At 37.8% G+C, this 19,273-nt stretch overlaps 1 protein-coding gene across 6 annotated transcripts in view; it reads left to right on the top strand.

The window, feature by feature from the left end:
• pex1 (peroxisomal biogenesis factor 1) overlaps window positions 1-19,273 on the top strand; it is a 78,301-nt gene that overhangs the window by 51,178 nt on the left and 7,850 nt on the right. For all 6 annotated transcript variants that reach the window (XM_062047212.1, XM_062047213.1, XM_062047211.1 and 3 more), the window contains 7 exons: window positions 6,350-6,484; window positions 6,544-6,608; window positions 14,474-14,616; window positions 14,676-14,779; window positions 14,840-15,019; window positions 15,167-15,367; window positions 15,470-15,640. In XM_062047212.1, the coding sequence (XP_061903196.1) occupies window positions 6,350-6,484; window positions 6,544-6,608; window positions 14,474-14,616; window positions 14,676-14,779; window positions 14,840-15,019; window positions 15,167-15,367; window positions 15,470-15,640 (999 nt within the window). The remainder of the gene's footprint in view (window positions 1-6,349; window positions 6,485-6,543; window positions 6,609-14,473; window positions 14,617-14,675; window positions 14,780-14,839; window positions 15,020-15,166; window positions 15,368-15,469; window positions 15,641-19,273) is intronic.

Genomic DNA, 19,273 nt, shown 5'->3' with positions numbered 1-19,273 from the left:
CGGGCGAAGTTTCTTATATGCCTCAAATGGCCGGCATTTTGAGTTAGGGTTGCGTGTATTTTCAATGTACCGTATTTTTCGAAGTATAAGTCGCTCCGGAGTATAAGTCGCACTGGCCGAAAATGCATAATAAAGAAGGAAAAAAACATATATAAGTCGCACTGGAGTATAAGTCGCATTTTTTGGGGAAATTTATTTGATAAAAGCCAACACCAAGAATAGACATTTGAAAGGCAATTTAAAATAAATAAAGAATAGTGAACAACAGGCTGAATAAGTGTACGTTATATGAGGCATAAATAACCAACTGAGAAGGTGCCTGGTATGTTAACGTAACATATTATGGTAAGAGTCATTCAAATAACTATAACATATAGAACATGCTATACGTTTACCAAACAATCTGTCACTCCTAATCGCTAAATCCCATGAAATCTTATACGTCTAGTCTCTTACGTGAATGAGCTAAATAATATTATTTGATATTTTACGGTAATGTGTTAATAATTTCACACATAAGTCGCTCCTGAGTATAAGTAGCACTCCTGGCCAAACTATGAAAAAAAACTGCGACTTATAGTCCGAAAAATACGGTACGTTTAGGGTTAAGAAGGGGTTGAAAACAAAACAAATTGTGAAGGTGTGCGCACGCAGCAGCATTCTCGAGGGAGGGGCAGAGACAGAGAAAGCGAGAGAGTTATGATAAACGCGCATGCGTCGCCAGGCTCTGCTTTTTATCGATAGACTTATCAGATAAAATGTTTTATTATGTATAGCAGGGGTGTCAAAAGTGTGCCCCGGAGGCCATTTGCGACCCACAGCTAATGTTTTAAAGGCCCACGGCACATTCTAAAAATACTATTGAAATAAACAAAAACATAACAAAAGTGAAATAAAAAAGCTTAAAGGTGAAATGTAATCTAGAAACAGTTGCAATGTTGACTAATAAAACAAAGCTGTTTTTTTTTCTTTCAAACTGTCATTGCTCAAAACATAATATTGAATCAAAATCAATGTTATTATGAATTGTTGACCTATCCAAGGTTCCGATTACTTCACATCAAATATTCCATTATTATGATGATAGCATATATCTAATAGTATATATCTGTAACATGAATCAATTTAAGTGGACCCCGACTTAAACAAGTTGAAAAACTTATTCGGGTGTTACCATTTAGTGGTCAATTGTACGGAATATGTACTTCACTGTGCAACCTACTAATAAAAGTCTCAATCAATCAATCAATCCACTTTGAAAAATATTTTTGGTGGAAGATTTTGCATATTTTGTGTGTTTGCCATTAAAAACATAGTTTGGTTTGACAAAAAAGGGCGGAAAACAAAAAAACAACTGAGGAATGAGGAATAGACTCCAGAGATTTAAGCGTTAAATATAAAATGTATGTATGCCCTGGCACACCATTATCATCATTTCATGACCCAAGCAAAACGCTTTTTACACTTTTATACTGAAATAAATACACCTACAACTTATTAAATAAAAACATAGAAAAAACTACCAGCAGCGGTAAAGTTTAGATCCATGAAGGAAAGAAGAAAGTGAATGAATGTTTATAACTGAATACATTTATATATGTATACACATTTGTTTTCTTTTTAATGAATTAAGTAACGTTTGTGACAACCTTTTTCCAAAACACAATATAGAATGTGAGATATAACAGGATAATGCATACGTTTATAATTTTTTTTCAAAACGCTTACAAAAAAGTGGGACCCCAAAAATTTACTGTGGGACCCCATTTTGAAAATTCCTAGCGCCAACACTGCTGTCAACAGAGGAGAAAAAATGCTTTATTTAAATAAATATATTATTTATAAAGCAAGTTCGAGTATCATTGGCAAATTTTCACCTAGTCCCAGCCTTGGCATGCTGCCCGCCTTGGCACGCATATATGTGTCCTCTTTTTGGGATTTTACAATATGGTCAACCTACATTAGTAAATCAGATGCTTCACAGAAGGTGAGATAACTCCTGGAAATGGCTGTCTTTTAATCACCAAAGGTATAGATGTGTGTGTCCAAGTTAAAGGAAACGGCAGACTGTCTTCTTTTAATAGATTTATTACAATCTTTGGCAAGCTAGGTAATGTTTGCTGTGGTCTGGAACAACATGGCACACAAACAACTGGTAGGTAATGTGTCATGAGGCATGGAAAACTAAATTATATACAAAGAGATACAAGTAAAGGATATTAAATGAGCTCAAATATACCTACAAATGAAACATAATAATGCAATATGTACATTAATAAAGTGATTCTGATTCTGATACAGCTAGCCTAAATAGCATGTTAGCATTGATTAGCTTGCAGTCAGGCACTGACCAAATATGCCTGATTAGCACTCCAACAAGTCAATAACATCAACAAAGCGCACTTTTGGTGGACAAAGAAAGAGTGGAAGATTTTACATGTAAACAAACTGTTGAGTCACAGTCCACACTATGGTGAGTTCAAGAACTGCCGAAATTAGTAGGACAAAAAGATGTTCACCAAATACTCATCAGTGAAGCACACACACACAAACATATTAAACAGTGGGCTTTCTAACAATTGGGAAGGTTCGTGTCATGTTTGTCCTCAAACAAAAAACATACTAAAACAAAAAAAATATTTATCCCCATCTTTTTCCATTTTCAATCCTTTTTTAAAAAATGCTCCAGGGAGCCACTAGGGCGGCACTAAAGAGCCGCGGGTTGCTGTCCCCCGTTCTAGAACCTAAGGCAGGGTTGTCCAGCAAGGGCCGCATAGATAAAAATCGCAGGATGCGGGGGCCACTTTGAAACATTTTGTACATTAGATCAGTGGTTCTCAAACTTTTTTTCACCAATGACCACTGCAAAAAAAAAAACACTTGGCTCTCCCAAGTACCACTATAATGACCAACATTAAAATACAGTAGTATAGTAGGCTTAAATATTTATTAAACAAGTATATTTAATAGTTTGGGCCATTGTAACATTACACGTGTGTTGAATATTTCATTAAGTGATTCTTTGGCATACCACTAGATGGAGCCTGTGTACCACTATTTGAGAATCACAGCATTAGATACTAAAACCAATACAATATAGCTCAAGTTGCGCACTGCTCCCGCGTCCTCTGCGCACAGCAAATTAATGCCGCGCAGAAAATCAAAAATCCCATCTGAACTCTAAACGAAATAAACACATTACAATTTCTTTTTAAAGGCAGGACCTGCAGCCAGACATACAATACTAGCACATAGGTCATGAAAAACATGTTTTTTTGTTATTGTCATTGTAAGGGGGCAAAATCACTTATATCAGAAAAGTATTTTAATAAAACATTTAAATTGTTATGATGTCAGGTTTGGGACAGGTGTGACGCTGATGTGGCCACAGTGTGCACGTGTGATGTTGCTCACATGTGCTCCACTGAATGCTCAGCGAGTTTGTGCGTTTGCTCACACACATGAAAAATTAGAGGGAACATTGAGCTCAATCAATAAATGCTATACTATCTGAACACAACATCCATATCTGAGCTTTGTGTTATCGTTAACAAAGCATATTGTATGTCATTTTGACCTGAACGAAGCATTTCAAGCATAAAAATGACTAAACGAACGAAAAATTCCAATACAACAGTAGTATTAGCCACGCGTCGAGACCAAAACAATCAGTGGCCACTGATTAGCTCGGCCTGAGGCAGCATTACTAGCAATAGCTTGCTAACTTTTTAAGTTAAATTTAGAGCCAAACGCCTCAAACTCAATATAACTTGGTACTTGACACATGCTGTTTGCATGCCAACATTAGCGTGACAGCTTTTTTAGCCAATTTGCAGCCAAACACCTCAGAATCATACGACTTGGTATTTGACACATGCTAACTTTTTTAGCCAATTTTACAGCCGAACACCTAAGTCGTCTAACTTGGTACTTGACTCATGTTAACTGTTAGCATGCTAACGTTAGCTGTCTAGCACACTAACATTAGCGTGCTACTTTTTTAAGCCAAACACCTCAGTCATATAACTTGGTACTTGTACTTGGTACCGGTTCCTAATTGGGTCGATCCAGAAAGGCCGTTAAGATTGTGGACTATTGATACTGATGATCGATTTTTTTTTTTATCCAGCTGAACGTCATTATGTCACTGTAACATTCAGTTCAAGTGCCGCCACTACATGAGTGGGATATTGGAACAATCTCAAATTTTGAAGTAACCTAACACAAAAGTTTGTCACACAGCAATATTTTCTCCTCGTCCCCAAAGTCACGGGTGAGTGTGTGTCAGTTTGAAGTGAACGCCATTTAACATACGACCGCCACTACGGCGTGCTTCATCAACTCCACCGTCCTCCAAGCACACACGATACACACACGACACAGACACAAATACGTCGGTGGCTGTCAACGCTGGATTTCGGTCCATCGCTCAAATAGGTCCGTGTGTAACATAAACAAGAATAACAATTCCTATTGTTACAAAATGCTCCAAAATGCTAATTGATTGTATTGATTTATTTTGTATATTTGATGCATCATGTAAAAGTTCCATGAATGAACACAAATACCATACATTATTATTATTTTACTTAATTATTAATATTTTAAATGTTATTATAGGGAAAGGCGGTAGAAAATGGATAGATAGATATACGCGGTGTAATTGTAATGAATGGAAACACAGTGATGGATCTGTGTGGTCTTTACAAGATGATTACAATGCTGCATTGCACCTAAGGCTGGGCGATATGGCCTTTTTTTAATATCTCAATATTTTTAGGCCATGTCACGATACACGATATATATCTCGATATTTTGCCTTAGCCTTGAATGAACACTTGATGCATATAATCACAGCAGTATGATGATTCTATGTGTCTACATTAAAACATTCTTCTTCATACTGCATTAATATATGCTCATTTTAAACTTTCATGCAGAGAGGGAAATCACAACTAAGTCAATTTAGCAAAAGTGTATTTATTAAAGAGTTATTAAGCAGTGGCACAAACATTCATGTCATTTCTAAAACAGAAAGTGCAAGATTGTCAGAGACATTTTAAAACAAGCTATGAGTGCACTTTTGTGCATGATGTCACTAAGATGACATATCAAAACAACACTAAATTAAAGTGCACTTTTTATACAGAACGCCACTACAATAGTTTAAAAACAAATAAAGTGCACTTTTGTGCATGATGTCACACAAGATATTTCAATAAGTGTCAAATAAAAATGAGCTGCATAATAGGAAATCAAATAGTGTATGTCCTTCACTATGTGGTAGGTTCCTGCAGACGTTATTTCCTTCTGTTGATGACTATTTTTTTCATACGGTGTTGATGTGGAAATGGTTGCCTCAGCATTTTGTTGGTGTGGCACCGAATGGAGATGTTGACATGCGGAGTTTCAAGCACTCTTCATTCTCTAGCGGGTGACTTTTCAAATGATGCTACATATTAGCAGTAATGCTACTTTTTGTAGCAACGCTTTTCCCCCACACTTGACAAATTACGGTTGTCTGTTCAACATCTTCCCGCTTGAAGCCAAACCACCGCCAGACGATGGACCCCCTGCTGTTTTTCTTGGGAATTAATTCTTCCTTCATTTGTTACTAGATTTGCACCTTCTTTCTCTCGTATTACCACTCGCACCACAGCTAACGTTACCCATGCCGCTACCTCTCTGCTCCGCGAGGGCGTATACGTATGTGACGTATGTAAGAAGGTGCGCTTGTTTTATGTCTCTGTGAGAAGGAGAGACAAGAAAGAGTGAGAAACGCCTGTAGTGTAATGCCCGCAGCTAAAAGCAACTGCGTGAGAACGTATACTCCAATATCACCATATAGTCATTTTCTATATCGAGACAAACCCGCGATATATCGAGCATATCGATATATCGCCCAGCCCTAATTGCACCTTGCATAGTTGACTTGTTTTAGACCTAAAAACAGGTGTTAATAAAATACTTCCCTGCTGTGAAATGTTTCTTCCTGATGTTGCCGGTGCACAACCTCTTGTGCTGATAAAAATGCAAATAAAAATCTTTATTTACACAAATTACCATATAGTAACGATAAGAATACCGGTATCGATAAGTGATATTGATATCAATAAAATCCTAACGGAATACATCCCTATACTTGATACATGCCAACATGCTAGTTTACATGTTTAAGCCTCTTAGTCATATGACTTGGGACTTGATGCATTCGAACTGCTTGCGCATCTCAGCATTCACACGCAATTTCTCCCTTAATTGCACATTCTAGATTTTACGTAACGTTTTAATCTAGGTTGTATTAATTTTGTCCTTGGAGGAGGTAATAGTTGCGGCTGTTTTCTTGCAGTATCCCGTCCTGTTCGCCAACCTCCCTATTCGCCATCGCTCAGGCATCCTCCTCTATGGCGCGCCAGGCACCGGCAAAACCCTGCTGGCCCGAGCCGTGGCCAAAGACAGCGGCATGAACTTCATCGCCATCAAGGTGGGCTTGGAAGACCCTCAGTGTGTTTTCAATCGAGTAAACGCGTTTGTCTCCCTCAGGGACCAGAACTCCTGAGCAAGTACATCGGAGCGAGTGAGCAGGGGGTCCGGGATGTCTTTCAGAGGTGAGATTGGAAAAAAACTTTGTATGCCGTACATTCCTGACGATGTTTTTTTTTTTTGTTACTATTTTCGGGGATTTACTGTATTGTCCCCGAAAATGATCCCGCTGTCCCCAGCAAGGATACCCTAATGAGGATAAACAGTATGGAACATGCATGAATGGACAGTGTATTGTCTTAAACATGCCAATTAACCACAGACAGATGTCTTATTAGTAGGGGTGTCCTTGGTCTGATATTGGCAAAAAAAAACAACTAGTCTGGGGATGATATTTACTTGCATGTAAAATGTGTGATATCATGTGCGATACAAGCAGTCCTGCAGCGTGTTTACTTGGGCAGAGATGGACAGCCAGTTCACATCTAAATGTCTTCCAATAAGCACACAAGGTTGGTCTTTTCTTCTATTTTACAAAAAGATAAACATGTTTGGCTATAGGCTGCTACACAACAGCTAAGCACACAATAGCACACTAGCTAGACATGCGTAATAATAATCAAACAATATTGCAATGTAAAACCGCACATTTGTCAATATTTTTTTTTTTTTATTTTTATTTTTTTTTATAATGTCCTGCCCAGCTTCTCGGGCAAATCATATAGCAGATGTAGATGCCCATATCGGCTGTTCAGATTTACTTTACAAAAGAGAAGTGTAGGATACTTCTCTTGTTGCCTTACTTGTATTTTGACTTTATTAAATGTATTTATATTATCATTTGGTGCAGCCGGGCCGGAGCAGGAGGGGATAGAAAGAGAGAAAAAGGAAGACAGAGGGGGGAATTGTGGGGACAAGAGGGGGATTAGACAGAGAGACAAAAACAACAACAGCAAACACAACAACAACAACAACAGAGCAACATCAGCAAATACGACATGTACAAATATGATGGTAAAAGTAATAGCAAATAAGCAGTTAGCGAAAATTAAAAAAAAAAAAAAAATACAGAAATGACAATGAGCATTATTACACTAAAAATGGAGCAATATGAATACCAATAGAAATAGTGCTATTGATAATAAACAATACCAGTACTTTACCTTTATTATCAACAATACAATTGTTCAAATGCAACAATACATATACGTAATGATAACTTGAGATACGAAAGAATGCAGAAAAATGGAGGGGAAGAAAGAGAAGCAACCTTAACCTTGTAGATTGTTATAGTAACAATAGGTTAAGCTTTGTCAGTGTGCCATGTGTTATACCCAGTTTACCCTAGGGCAACAACGTTAATATATGTTTGATGAAACGTGATTATGTGCATGAGTGTATGTGTGCATATGTACTTGTATATGTACAGTATGTGTATGTGTGCTTGTACAGTGAATGTATATGTACAGTATGTGTATATGTGTGTACAGCGAATGTATATGTATAGTATGTGTATACAGTATGTGTGTTTGAACAGTGAATGTATATGTACAGTATGTGTAAATGTGTGTTTGTACAGTGAATGTATATGTACAGTATATGTATGTGTGTGTTTGTACAGTGAATGTATGTGTAGTATGTGTGTGTTTGTACAGTGAATGTATATGTACAGTATGTGTATATGTATGTTTTTACAGTGAATGTATATGTACAGTATGTGTATACAGTATGTTTGTATAATGAATGTGCGTGTGGATGTACGAACTTTGAGTGTGTAAATATGTACTGTATTTATTTGTATATGTATGTGGGAGCGTAGGTACCTATGTATGTCTGTATGTATGTGTGTGAGTATATGTGAATTTGCATATTTGTCAATATTAACAAGTATCAAATCATAATAGTTGCATATTACTTACACATATATAGTGTCTGCAGGGCAAGAAGTGTATTACAAAGTATCCAGTAACAAATGTGTCTGCATCATTTAACTTACTGCTTCATGAGCTTAACTTCATGATTTATTGTGAAGGTGTCGCCAAAAATAATTACCACTCCACTTCAACTTAAAGACAACATAAGTCCATTCCAGACGGTAAATAATAAATAGGTTAGTGTTTTTCATACATTCCATTGTTCTCTGTTTGACTAATTTCACTTGATCAAACTTTTTCTAACATTCCACATTACTAACTACTACAAGTATGTATGAGTCCTGCTGATATTGTATCGACTCAATATCGGTATAGTGGCTTAAAGGCCTACTGAAACCCACTACTACCGACCACGCAGTCTGATAGTTTATATATCAATGATGAAATATTAACATTATAACACATGCCAATACGGCCGGGTTAACTTATAAAGTGACATTTTAAATTTGCCGCTAAACTTCCGGTTCGAAACGCCTCTGAGGATGACGTATGCGCGTGACGTAGACCGGCGAACACGGGTATGCCTTCCACATTGAAGCCAATACGAAAAAGCTCTGTTTACATTTCATAATTCCACAGTATTCTGGACATCTGTGTTCGTGAATCTGTTTCAATCATGTTCATTGCATTATGGAGAAGGAAGCCGAGCAAGCAAAGAAGAAAGTTGTCGGTGCGAAATGGACGTATTTTTCGAACGTAGTCAGCCACAACAGTACACAGCCGGCGCTTCTTTGTTTACATTCCCGAAAGATGCAGTCAAGATGGAAGAACTCGGATAAGAGAGACTCTAACCAGGAGGACTTTTGACTTGGATACACAGACGCCTGTAGAGAACTGGGACAACACAGACTCTTACCAGGATTACTTTGATTTGGATGACAAAGACGCAGACGTGCTACTGTGAGTAGGCAGCTTTGGCTTTTTTTTGCGTATGTACGTAACTTTTTTAAAATATATAAGCTTTATGAACCTTGGGTTAGGTGAACGGTCTTTTGGGCTGAGTGATTGTGTGTGTTGATCAGGTGTTTGAATTGTATTGGCGTGTTCTATGGAGCTAGGAGCTAGCAGAGGAGCTAGGAGCTAGCATAACATGTACCGTACCGTACGTGCGCGTCACGTACGTAACTTTTTAAAAATATATAAGCTTTATGAACCTTGGGTTAGGTGAACGGTCTTTTGGGCTGAGTGATTGTGTGTGTTGATCAGGTGTTTGAATTGTATTGGCGTGTTCTATGGAGCTAGGAGCTAGCAGAGGAGCTAGGAGCTAGCATAACAAACACGCAGGTGTTATTATGCAGGATTAATTTGTGGCATATTAAATATAAGCCTGGTTGTGTTGTGGCTAATAGAGTATATATATGTCTTGTGTTTATTTACTGTTGTAGTCATTCCCAGCTGAATATCAGGTACCGTGAGTATGCAGCCTTGGCTGCTAAACATTCGATAACTTGACCGTATGTGCGCGTCACGTACGTAACTTTTTAAAAATATATAAGCTTTATGAACCTTGGGTTAGGTAAACGGTCTTTTGGGCTGAGTGATTGTGTGTGTTGATCAGGTGTTTGAATTGTATTGGCGTGTTCTATGGAGCTAGGAGCTAGCAGAGGAGCTAGGAGCTAGCATAACAAACACGCAGGTGTTTTTATGCAGGATTAATTTGTGGCATATTAAATATAAGCCTGGTTGTGTTGTGGCTAATAGAGTATATATATGTCTTGTGTTTATTTACTGTTGTAGTCATTCCCAGCTGAATATCAGGTCACCCCCGGCTCTCACAGCATCTTCCCTATCTGAATAGCTTCAACTCCCCACTAGTCCTTCACTTGCACTTTACTCATCCACAAATCTTTCATCCTCGCTCAAATTAATGGGGAAATTGTCGCTTTCTCGGTCCGAATCTCTCTCACTTCATGCGGCCATCATTGTAAACAATAGGGAACTTTGCGTATATGTTCAACTGACTACGTCACGCTACTTCCGGTAGGTGCAAGCCTTTTTTTTATCAGATACCAAAAGTTGCAATCTTTATCGTCGTTGTTCTATACTAAATCCTTTCAGCAAAAATATGGCAATATCGCGAAATGATCAAGTATGACACATAGAATAGATCTGCTATCCCCGTTTAAATAAAAAAAATTCATTTCAGTAGGCCTTTAAACTCAGGGCTCCAGTATCTGTATCTGAAGTAAAAAAAAAAAAAGTTGTATTGAAACACTCCTACTAATTAGCACTGGTAAAAAAACAACATTGGCATTTAGGGCAATGGCTGTAAGCCACCTCCTAACTTTACAAAATGACAGCAGCTGCATTTGAAATATGATTAGTGGTCAGCATTTAACAGCTTTGCGTCAAAATGTTACTTGTTGTTGAGCACTTAGCTCTTTAGTGTGATGACAACATTGCCTGTGTTGCTGCTGTGACTTGTTATTTAACCTAATGTCTTTTCACGTTTTGGAAAAAACAGCCTCTCTCCAATTATGCCCTCAACACTCTGTTTTAATTAGAGCGTTTACAGTAACAATAAAATGCAATGGCAGTTATGTAATTAATTGCAATTAAATTGTTCCCCACTAGGTAAAGAAATTACCGTATTTTCAAGGTAGTAGAGCGCACTGGTATTCAAGCCGCACCCTCCAAATTTTAGAATAAATAAATATGTTTACAGTCCGCGCCGAACCATAAGCCACAGATATATACCGTTACAAACGATTTTGTAAATGTTTATTTACATACCTTAATTGTTTCCAAACAGTGTCTGTGACATGGCAGTAAAACGGCTGATCGGACAAAACAGAAGTCATCGTCATGGACCCACTAGCTACGGAAGCTAGCTCTCCAATCAGCTAAACAGACTCAATAACTCCACTTACTGAAACAATACAGAAATAATGCCATTGTAAGTTAAAGGGATCCTATTATGCAAAACCAACTTTTCTAACCTGATTGAGTGTATTTGGGATCTGCATAAGTCCTGAAAATGTGACATCAAACCGTGGAGAAATTGCAGATATATTTATAAAACAATCTTGCTATCCTTTCTACTTCCAACAAACGGTCCGTTTTGAATTTGTCAGTCATGTCACGTTTTTCAGACCTGTGACGTCTGCGGATATCTCTATGTATTGTAAAAGCTTACCCAATGGTCTTTTTGTGAGTCTGCCATTTTATTTAATGTTCGAGCATGTGTAGTCCAAACGACAAAATGCCCGTGGTACGAAAGAAAACCAAAAATGCTTTGTTGTTTATTTTAACCGGCACAAGTCACGACACAAACGTTCTGTCTCATCTGAAGTAAGAAATTGCCTTACTTTTTTAACTTTTCTGATTCGGGACGGAAAAAATTCTCTGTGTGCAAAGCACTTCAAAGAGTCCTGCTTCAGAAACCTGCACTAATATAAAGATGGATTTTCCAATAAACTACTTTTAATGGCAATGGAAGAGACAATGAAACGGTAAATAACTGTAGGTTAGAAATGTGTTAAAGATACTTTAGCAATATTAGCTCCATTTGTTCCCCTTATAATTTAAGACAACTGTGTCACCGTCCTCTGGCAAAATAAAGAATGATTTTCCTAAAAACTAGTTTTATTTTGATCAGTGCCTACTGTGTTTGGCAATGGACGAGTAAGTTATATCATCCGTTAATTACGATTGCAATATTGCACGTAGCGCAGCTGATAGCCTTTAGCCTCTGTTGTTTACAACTGGAAGCAGCTGAGCAGCGGAGTTATTTACATGATATAGAATAGAAAATACTTTTATTGTCAAAATACACATGTACAGGTATATGTCCAGAATTTAGCATTAGAAAGTTCCAGACTTTGTAGAAGTCAGCGTATAGTTCCAGACCTGTATGTCATCGTGGTTTCGTTCCTCGCTTTCATCCACCTACACCGCCTCCTTTCACGTTGCTGACAACAAACTGGTCTCGCTATGAAATAATCTTTACATTCTAAACGACATAACACTCAAAACAGATGGCTGGTGGCGGTCACCGATGTCCATGGTTCACAGTAAAAGCTAGAAAGCTAATAAACTACAATACATTTCTGCTTGGCGAATGATTGATTGATTGATTGAAACTTTTATTAGTAGATTGTACAGTACATATTCCGTACAATTGAACACTAAATGGTAACACCCCAATAAGTTTTTCAACTTGTTTAAGTCGGGGTCCACGTTAATCAATTCATGGTAAGCGTGAGGTGGCGTGCTGAGGAGAGGTTAATTTGGTTTAGTATTTATTTGAAGGGACAATGCACAGAAACATTAAGTTCAAAGACAGATATGTTCTGTACCAGATTATAGCTAAATAGCTAATTTCCATCTGCAGTCCCTGGCTACCTAAATTAAAGGGATACAAAAATCGTGCGATAAAATTATGACAATAAAAACATACTATAGCATGTTTTTAAATTAAGAAAAGTCATAAAATGCCCTTTCATGTACACATACTTAATATACAATACAACCACACCTCATTTACATCATCACACAAAGACAATACATGCTTTTGTTCACATCTGTCATCATTTGTAAAAACAACCATGATTTTAACACACACACCTCACAATTTACAATAAAAATGGTCTCATGGATAAATATAATACACATTAGGTTGATGTGTGAAACATAATGCCCACCTTAGTGACCGTGTGAGCAGCTTTGATTGCTCCAAAGCCACTTTTTAACTTCAACTTTGCATCTAACAACTCCGTCTCTCAAAAACGAACTGTTTTAAAGGGGAGAAAAAAACTGCTTTTAAATAGTTCTGTAAAACAAAATGTTATGTGGACCACAAGAAAGTTAAAAAAAATTAATAAAAATATGACCCCTTTTTAATAATACTAACACAGACACTCGTAAATGTGTATATTCGCTATTGCTAACGATGCTAGCTCCATTACAGTACAATTACACGTACAAATATGGATGGAAACACCCCTACAGACATCACACGGATCACATGGATTGGTTTTGTAAGTATGAATTGTATTAGTTACATTGTAAAACTTAAAAACTTTGCTTAGCGATGAATGGAGAACGCTTTCGAGCAGAAACGCTATGGACGAATACTTCCGGTTTAACCGAAAGTACATTTTTCATCTTCAGCACGTACAGTGAGCGAACTCGCACAAAAGATGGCGGCATAGCACAAACAATAATACCTGTCAGAATAATTGTATATAAGTTATCACACAACTTGTTTGCTTTGAGTTCAGGTTGTGGTTACGATCCACTGGTGCTTAAAAAGCTGTCTTTGATCTTATCAAGAAAAAGGCGGACGGCTTGTAAACCTCCACTGTGTGCGATGGAATGCGCCGTAGAGGTGTCTGTTTCTTTGATCTATTGGACTGCCACAGGAAGGACCTGAAATCTACGAGCAGAGAGGAGGCAAACCTGACAACGCTCCAATCCTTTTTGTTTGAACTGCTTATGACCCAGTTTAGCAGCTGTTTATGACCCCTCCTCTTAGAAGCCGCTGCAGCTATGTAATCAGGAAATGCCCAAATAAATGAGGAGGCGTGTAGAGCTTGTTCCTCAGAGCGGTGGGGTGACACTGACGGAGGGTGCAGGTCCACACACGCTCTCCTCATGAGCTAAATTGAATCCTGTCTCTGTCTGATTCCTTGCTTCTTGTCTTGTTTAATAGATAGTTTGGTGTTTGAACCTGACAATACCCTTTTCAGTGTTTCTGTTGGTGTGCTATAAAAACTGTTGGTTGAATCCAAAACATTGTGGCCGTTAGCGAACAAAAGTCCTAAAATTAGCCACACTGTTTTATTAGCCGCAGGGCTAAAAGCGTCGGAAAAAAGTACTATAAAAATGATAAAATATAAAAACTATTGGTTGAATCCAAAACGTTATGGCCGTTAACAAAGAAAAATACATAAATTAGCCGCACTGTTTTATTAGTGGCAGGGTTCAAAGTAACAACTTATAGTCTGGAAAATATGCACTGATGTAATGAAACATTTTAGTGATACCTACTGTGGTACGTTGTGGTGGTCTCCCTACACGCATTACACACTGTTTTGTTTGCTTGTTATTTGCAGGGCTCAGGCGGCCAAACCTTGCATTCTCTTCTTTGACGAGTTTGACTCTCTGGCGCCCAGGAGGGGTCATGACAGCACGGGCGTGACGGACCGCGTTGTCAATCAGCTGCTGACTCAGCTGGACGGCGCCGAGGGCCTAAAAGGTGCTGGGTGCATATATTCTGTTATTTTTTTCACATGATTGAGATATATATTTCTTTAGGCGTTTACGTCCTCGCTGCCACCAGCCGACCGGACCTCATCGACCCGGCTCTGCTGCGACCCGGACGCCTGGACAAGTCACTGTACTGCCCCTTGCCTGGACGGGTATGACCATTGATCATAGTCAAAGTTCTCCCCAGTCCTGAAGATGCTGTTGACAAACAGGAAGACCGCCTGGCCATCCTGAAGGTTCTGAGCGCAGGTGTCCTCATGGCGCCCGACGTGGACCTGGAGGAGCTGGCGTCGCGGACCGGAGGCTTCACTGGGGCCGACCTGAAAGCACTGCTGTACAACGCCCAGCTGGAGGCGCTAAACGGCAGTCTGGAAGCTGACGCTGCAACACATGTAGATGTTTTATAATGAATCCACCATTGATTCAGAATGTAGTAATGAGGATTCAATTCCACATGTAAACGTCACAGACATGAAGTAGTACATAAACATTGCTGTCAGCTGCAGTCTAACATATTTCTCCTCTTTTCTTCCTCCCAGGAAGGGCTGACATGCAACATGAGTCTCTCCTCCATGACGTTTCCCAACCACAGCAGCAGTTCCGACGACCCGGTGGATGAGGGGCACGCTCGAGCGAGCCCGGAACCTTCCAAAGAACAACAACATGGCGGCAATCTGTGGAGACTCTACTTTGGAAGCCCCCTTGAATCTGAGTGTGGGAATTCAGCAGCAGCAGACGTGGTGAGCAGTAGGAGATTTAGCATGTCTGCAAACGGAACCACTGGTTCTCCATGTAGAAATAAATGACACGGGATTTGAGTTGACCTTTTCCTTCTCTCGCAGTGCGTCTCTCAGTCCGACTCCCTGAGCCTCAACCCCTCGACCCGCGCTCCCTCTCTGCCCCCCCTCACCATGTCCTCCCTCCGTAGCGGCTTAGAGGAGCTGACTGATGAGCATCTTCAGCGCCTCCAGGAGTACATCAGTCACATCAAGAGCAACTATTGCAAAGCAAAGGTAAACCTGTGAAGTCATCTTGGGGGTCTTAAAAAGTCCTAAATCCAGTCATTGGAATTCAAGGCCTTAAAACATCTTAAAATGTTGTATGAAGTCACAAGTATGACTTTGAAACGTATTAAAAATGCACATTTTTTTCAACTTTGCCTATCATTCGCAATCTTTATGTAAGATAATAACGTTTTTGTTTTTTTATGCATTATAACTCATAAATAAAAGTCAGCTAACATTGGAGATAATAGGATTTGCTCTATTATGCCTGTAAAGCGCTCTTAGAAAACATCCAAACACCTCCAACGTTTTATCTACACGCTCTAAGTATATATGTCATGTAGTAACATTCATAATAACATGTAACATGTTTTATCTACACGCTCTAAGTATATATGTCATGTAGTAACATTAATAATAACATGTAACATGTTTTATCTACACGCTCTAAGTATATATGTCATGTAGTAACATTCATAATAACATGTAACATGTTTTATCTACACGCTCTAAGTATATATGTCATGTAGTAACATTAATAATAACATGTAACATGTTTTATCTACACGCTCTAAGTATATATGTCATGTAGTAACATTCATAATAACATGTAACATGTTTTATCTACACGCTCTAAGTATATATGTCATGTAGTAACATTCATAATAACATGTAACATGTTTTATTTACACGGTCTAAGTATATATGTCATGTAGTAACATTCATAATAACATGTAACATGTTTTATCTACACGCTCTAAGTATATATGTCATGTAGTAACATTAATAATAACATGTAACATGTTTTATCTACACGCTCTAAGTATATATGTCATGTAGTAACATTCATAATAACATGTAACATGTTTTATCTACACGCTCTAAGTATATATGTCATGTAGTAACATTCATAATAACATGTAACATGTTTTATTTACACGCTCTAAGTATATATGTCATGTAGTAACATTCATAATAACATGTAACATGTTTTATCTACACGCTCTAAGTATATATGTCATGTAGTAGCATTCATAATAACATGTAACATGTTTTATCTACACGCTGTAAGTATATATGTCATGTAGTAACATTCATAATAACATGTAACATGTTTTATCTACACGCTCTAAGTATATATGTCATGTAGTAACATTCATAACATGTAACATGTTTTATTTACACGCTCTAAGTATATATGTCATGTAGTAACATTCATAATAACATGTAACATGTAACATGTTTTATCTACACGCTCTAAGTATATATGTCATGTAGTAACATTCATAATAACATGTAACATGTTTTATCTACACGCTCTAAGTATATATGTCATGTAGTAACATTCATAATAACATGTAACATGTTTTATCTACACGCTCTAAGTATATGTCATGTAGTAACATTCATAATAACATGCAACATGTTTTATCTACACGCTCTAAGTATATATGTCATGTAGTAACATTCATAATAACATGTAACATTTATGTATTTGCCTCATTTTAAACATTCGGCTATGTATTAATTTACACAGATGCATCACATTTGCTATTTCCTTCAACAACATGCCAGACTTCATGAGACAATACTGAATCCTTTGGGACAAATTATGATCCAGAACTTTTATGTTTTTGATCCTGAATATAAGGAGGATGAGCTACAAGTTTTTAGAAGCTGAGTGATAAACAGATCAATCAAGTAGCAGTAATGCAAAGTGCTCAACAAGAAATACAAACTACAAACATAATAAAATAATTACTTACTGTATAATGTCTGCTCTCACTAGGATAAAGACTGATGGGATGTTTACTTCTTGTTTAGATGAAGAAATTATCATAATCCTTACAAGGGTCTTTTTATGTCTCTCTCGCCATCTCTGTTAAATCCATCGAAGTTGAATGTCAAATTTGACCAACTTTTTGGTTTAGGGGTGTAACGGTACACAAAAATTTCGGTTCGGTACGTACCTCGGTTAAGAGGTTACGGTTCGGTTCATTTTCGGTACAGTAAGAAAACAACAAAATATACATTTTTGGGTTATTTATTTACCAAATTTGCAAAATCTTCCACCAAAAATATTTTTCTTAGTGGAATATTTGATGTGAAGTAATGGGAACCTTGGATAGGTCAATAATTCATAATAACATTGATTTTGATTCAATATTATGTTTTGAGCAATGACAGTTTGAAAGAGAAAAAAAACAGCTTTGTTTTATTAGTCAACATTGTAACTTTTTCTAAATTACATTTAACCTTTAAGCTTTTTTATTTCACTTTTGTTATGTTTTTGTTTATTTTAATAGTATCTTTAGAATGTGCCGTGGGCCTTTAAAACATTAGCTGTGGGCCGCAAATGGCCTCCGGGGCACACTTTTGACACCCCTGCTATAGATAATAAAAAATGTAATCTGATAAATCTATGGATAAAAAGCAGAACCTGGCGACGCATGCGCGTTTATTATAACTCTCTCGCTCTCTCTGTCTCTGCCCCTCCCTCACCAATGCTGCTGCTCGCACAATTTGTTTTGTTTTCAACCCCTTCTTAACCCTGAACGTACATTGAAAATACACGCAACCATAACTCAAAATGCCGGACATTTGAGGCATTTAAGAAACTCGCCGCTAACGGGCTGGCATAGACTGACCATACGTCCTCTTTTCACCGGACATGTCCTCTTTTGCGGAGCTGTCAGGGCGGAGTTTCATAAATGCCTCATATGTCCGGCATTTTGAGTAAACAATGCAATGTGTTGTGCCTCGGTGTGCATTGTTTACACAACGTGCGTTACGCTACTTAATATGTCCGTGTGGAAACTCGTTCGGTACACATCCGAACCAAACCGGAACCCCTGTACCGAAACGGTTCAATACAAATACACGTACCGTTACACCCCTATTAAGTCCACATCCTTCTACATCCACATGAGAGACATGATTTATAATCAAGAATTAGGCAATGCAAAAGCTCAATATGTCAACTTAGCAGCATAAGCTGGTTAGCTCTCTGTGATCATGGTGGCACTAAAAGTAGCATTAGCGGCTATAATAACAATATCGCTAATATTTGTTTAATATTCAGATCACAAGATGTAAATGGAGTATTGATGGCTGTTTTCCGATGTTGCTTCAGAGGGCTTTATAGGCACAATAGATTACTCCCATTAGGTGCATTGTTAGCCACCTCGCGTTTGTTTTATTTCACAAATTGCATAAAATGCATAAAAAAATCAAAAAAACATATGTTTTGGTCCTACAGAGGGATTGTAACAAAAGAAGTGCAGTTCCCCTTTAAAACAAATGTATACATTTCAGAGCGTTATTTAGAATAAAAATTTAAAAAAATTAGCTGTGTACCCGGTCAGAATTTTTGGAGGATTACAAAAGGCCGCAGCAAAGCCGAGTTATTTGTGTAGAGTACTAAGAGCAAGTTCAACCTTTTGTGGCTGTAGAACAAACAAGTTGATGCATGGTTGAAGCTGGTGGATGGAAACGTATAAAATGTTCTTTATGAGATGTTTACTAGTGAAATTATACAGATACAGTAATCACATGCTAATTTCTCTGTGGCCTAATGGCTAATAGTAGTGCACTCACAGCAGCATAACAACAAAAAAAAAAGACACATTTTTCTCATGTTTT

Source organism: Entelurus aequoreus, linkage group LG05 (assembly GCF_033978785.1).
Source record: "Entelurus aequoreus isolate RoL-2023_Sb linkage group LG05, RoL_Eaeq_v1.1, whole genome shotgun sequence".
NCBI classification, from domain to species: Eukaryota; Metazoa; Chordata; class Actinopteri; order Syngnathiformes; family Syngnathidae; genus Entelurus; species Entelurus aequoreus.
This window is presented reverse-complemented; position numbering and strand designations above follow the sequence as displayed.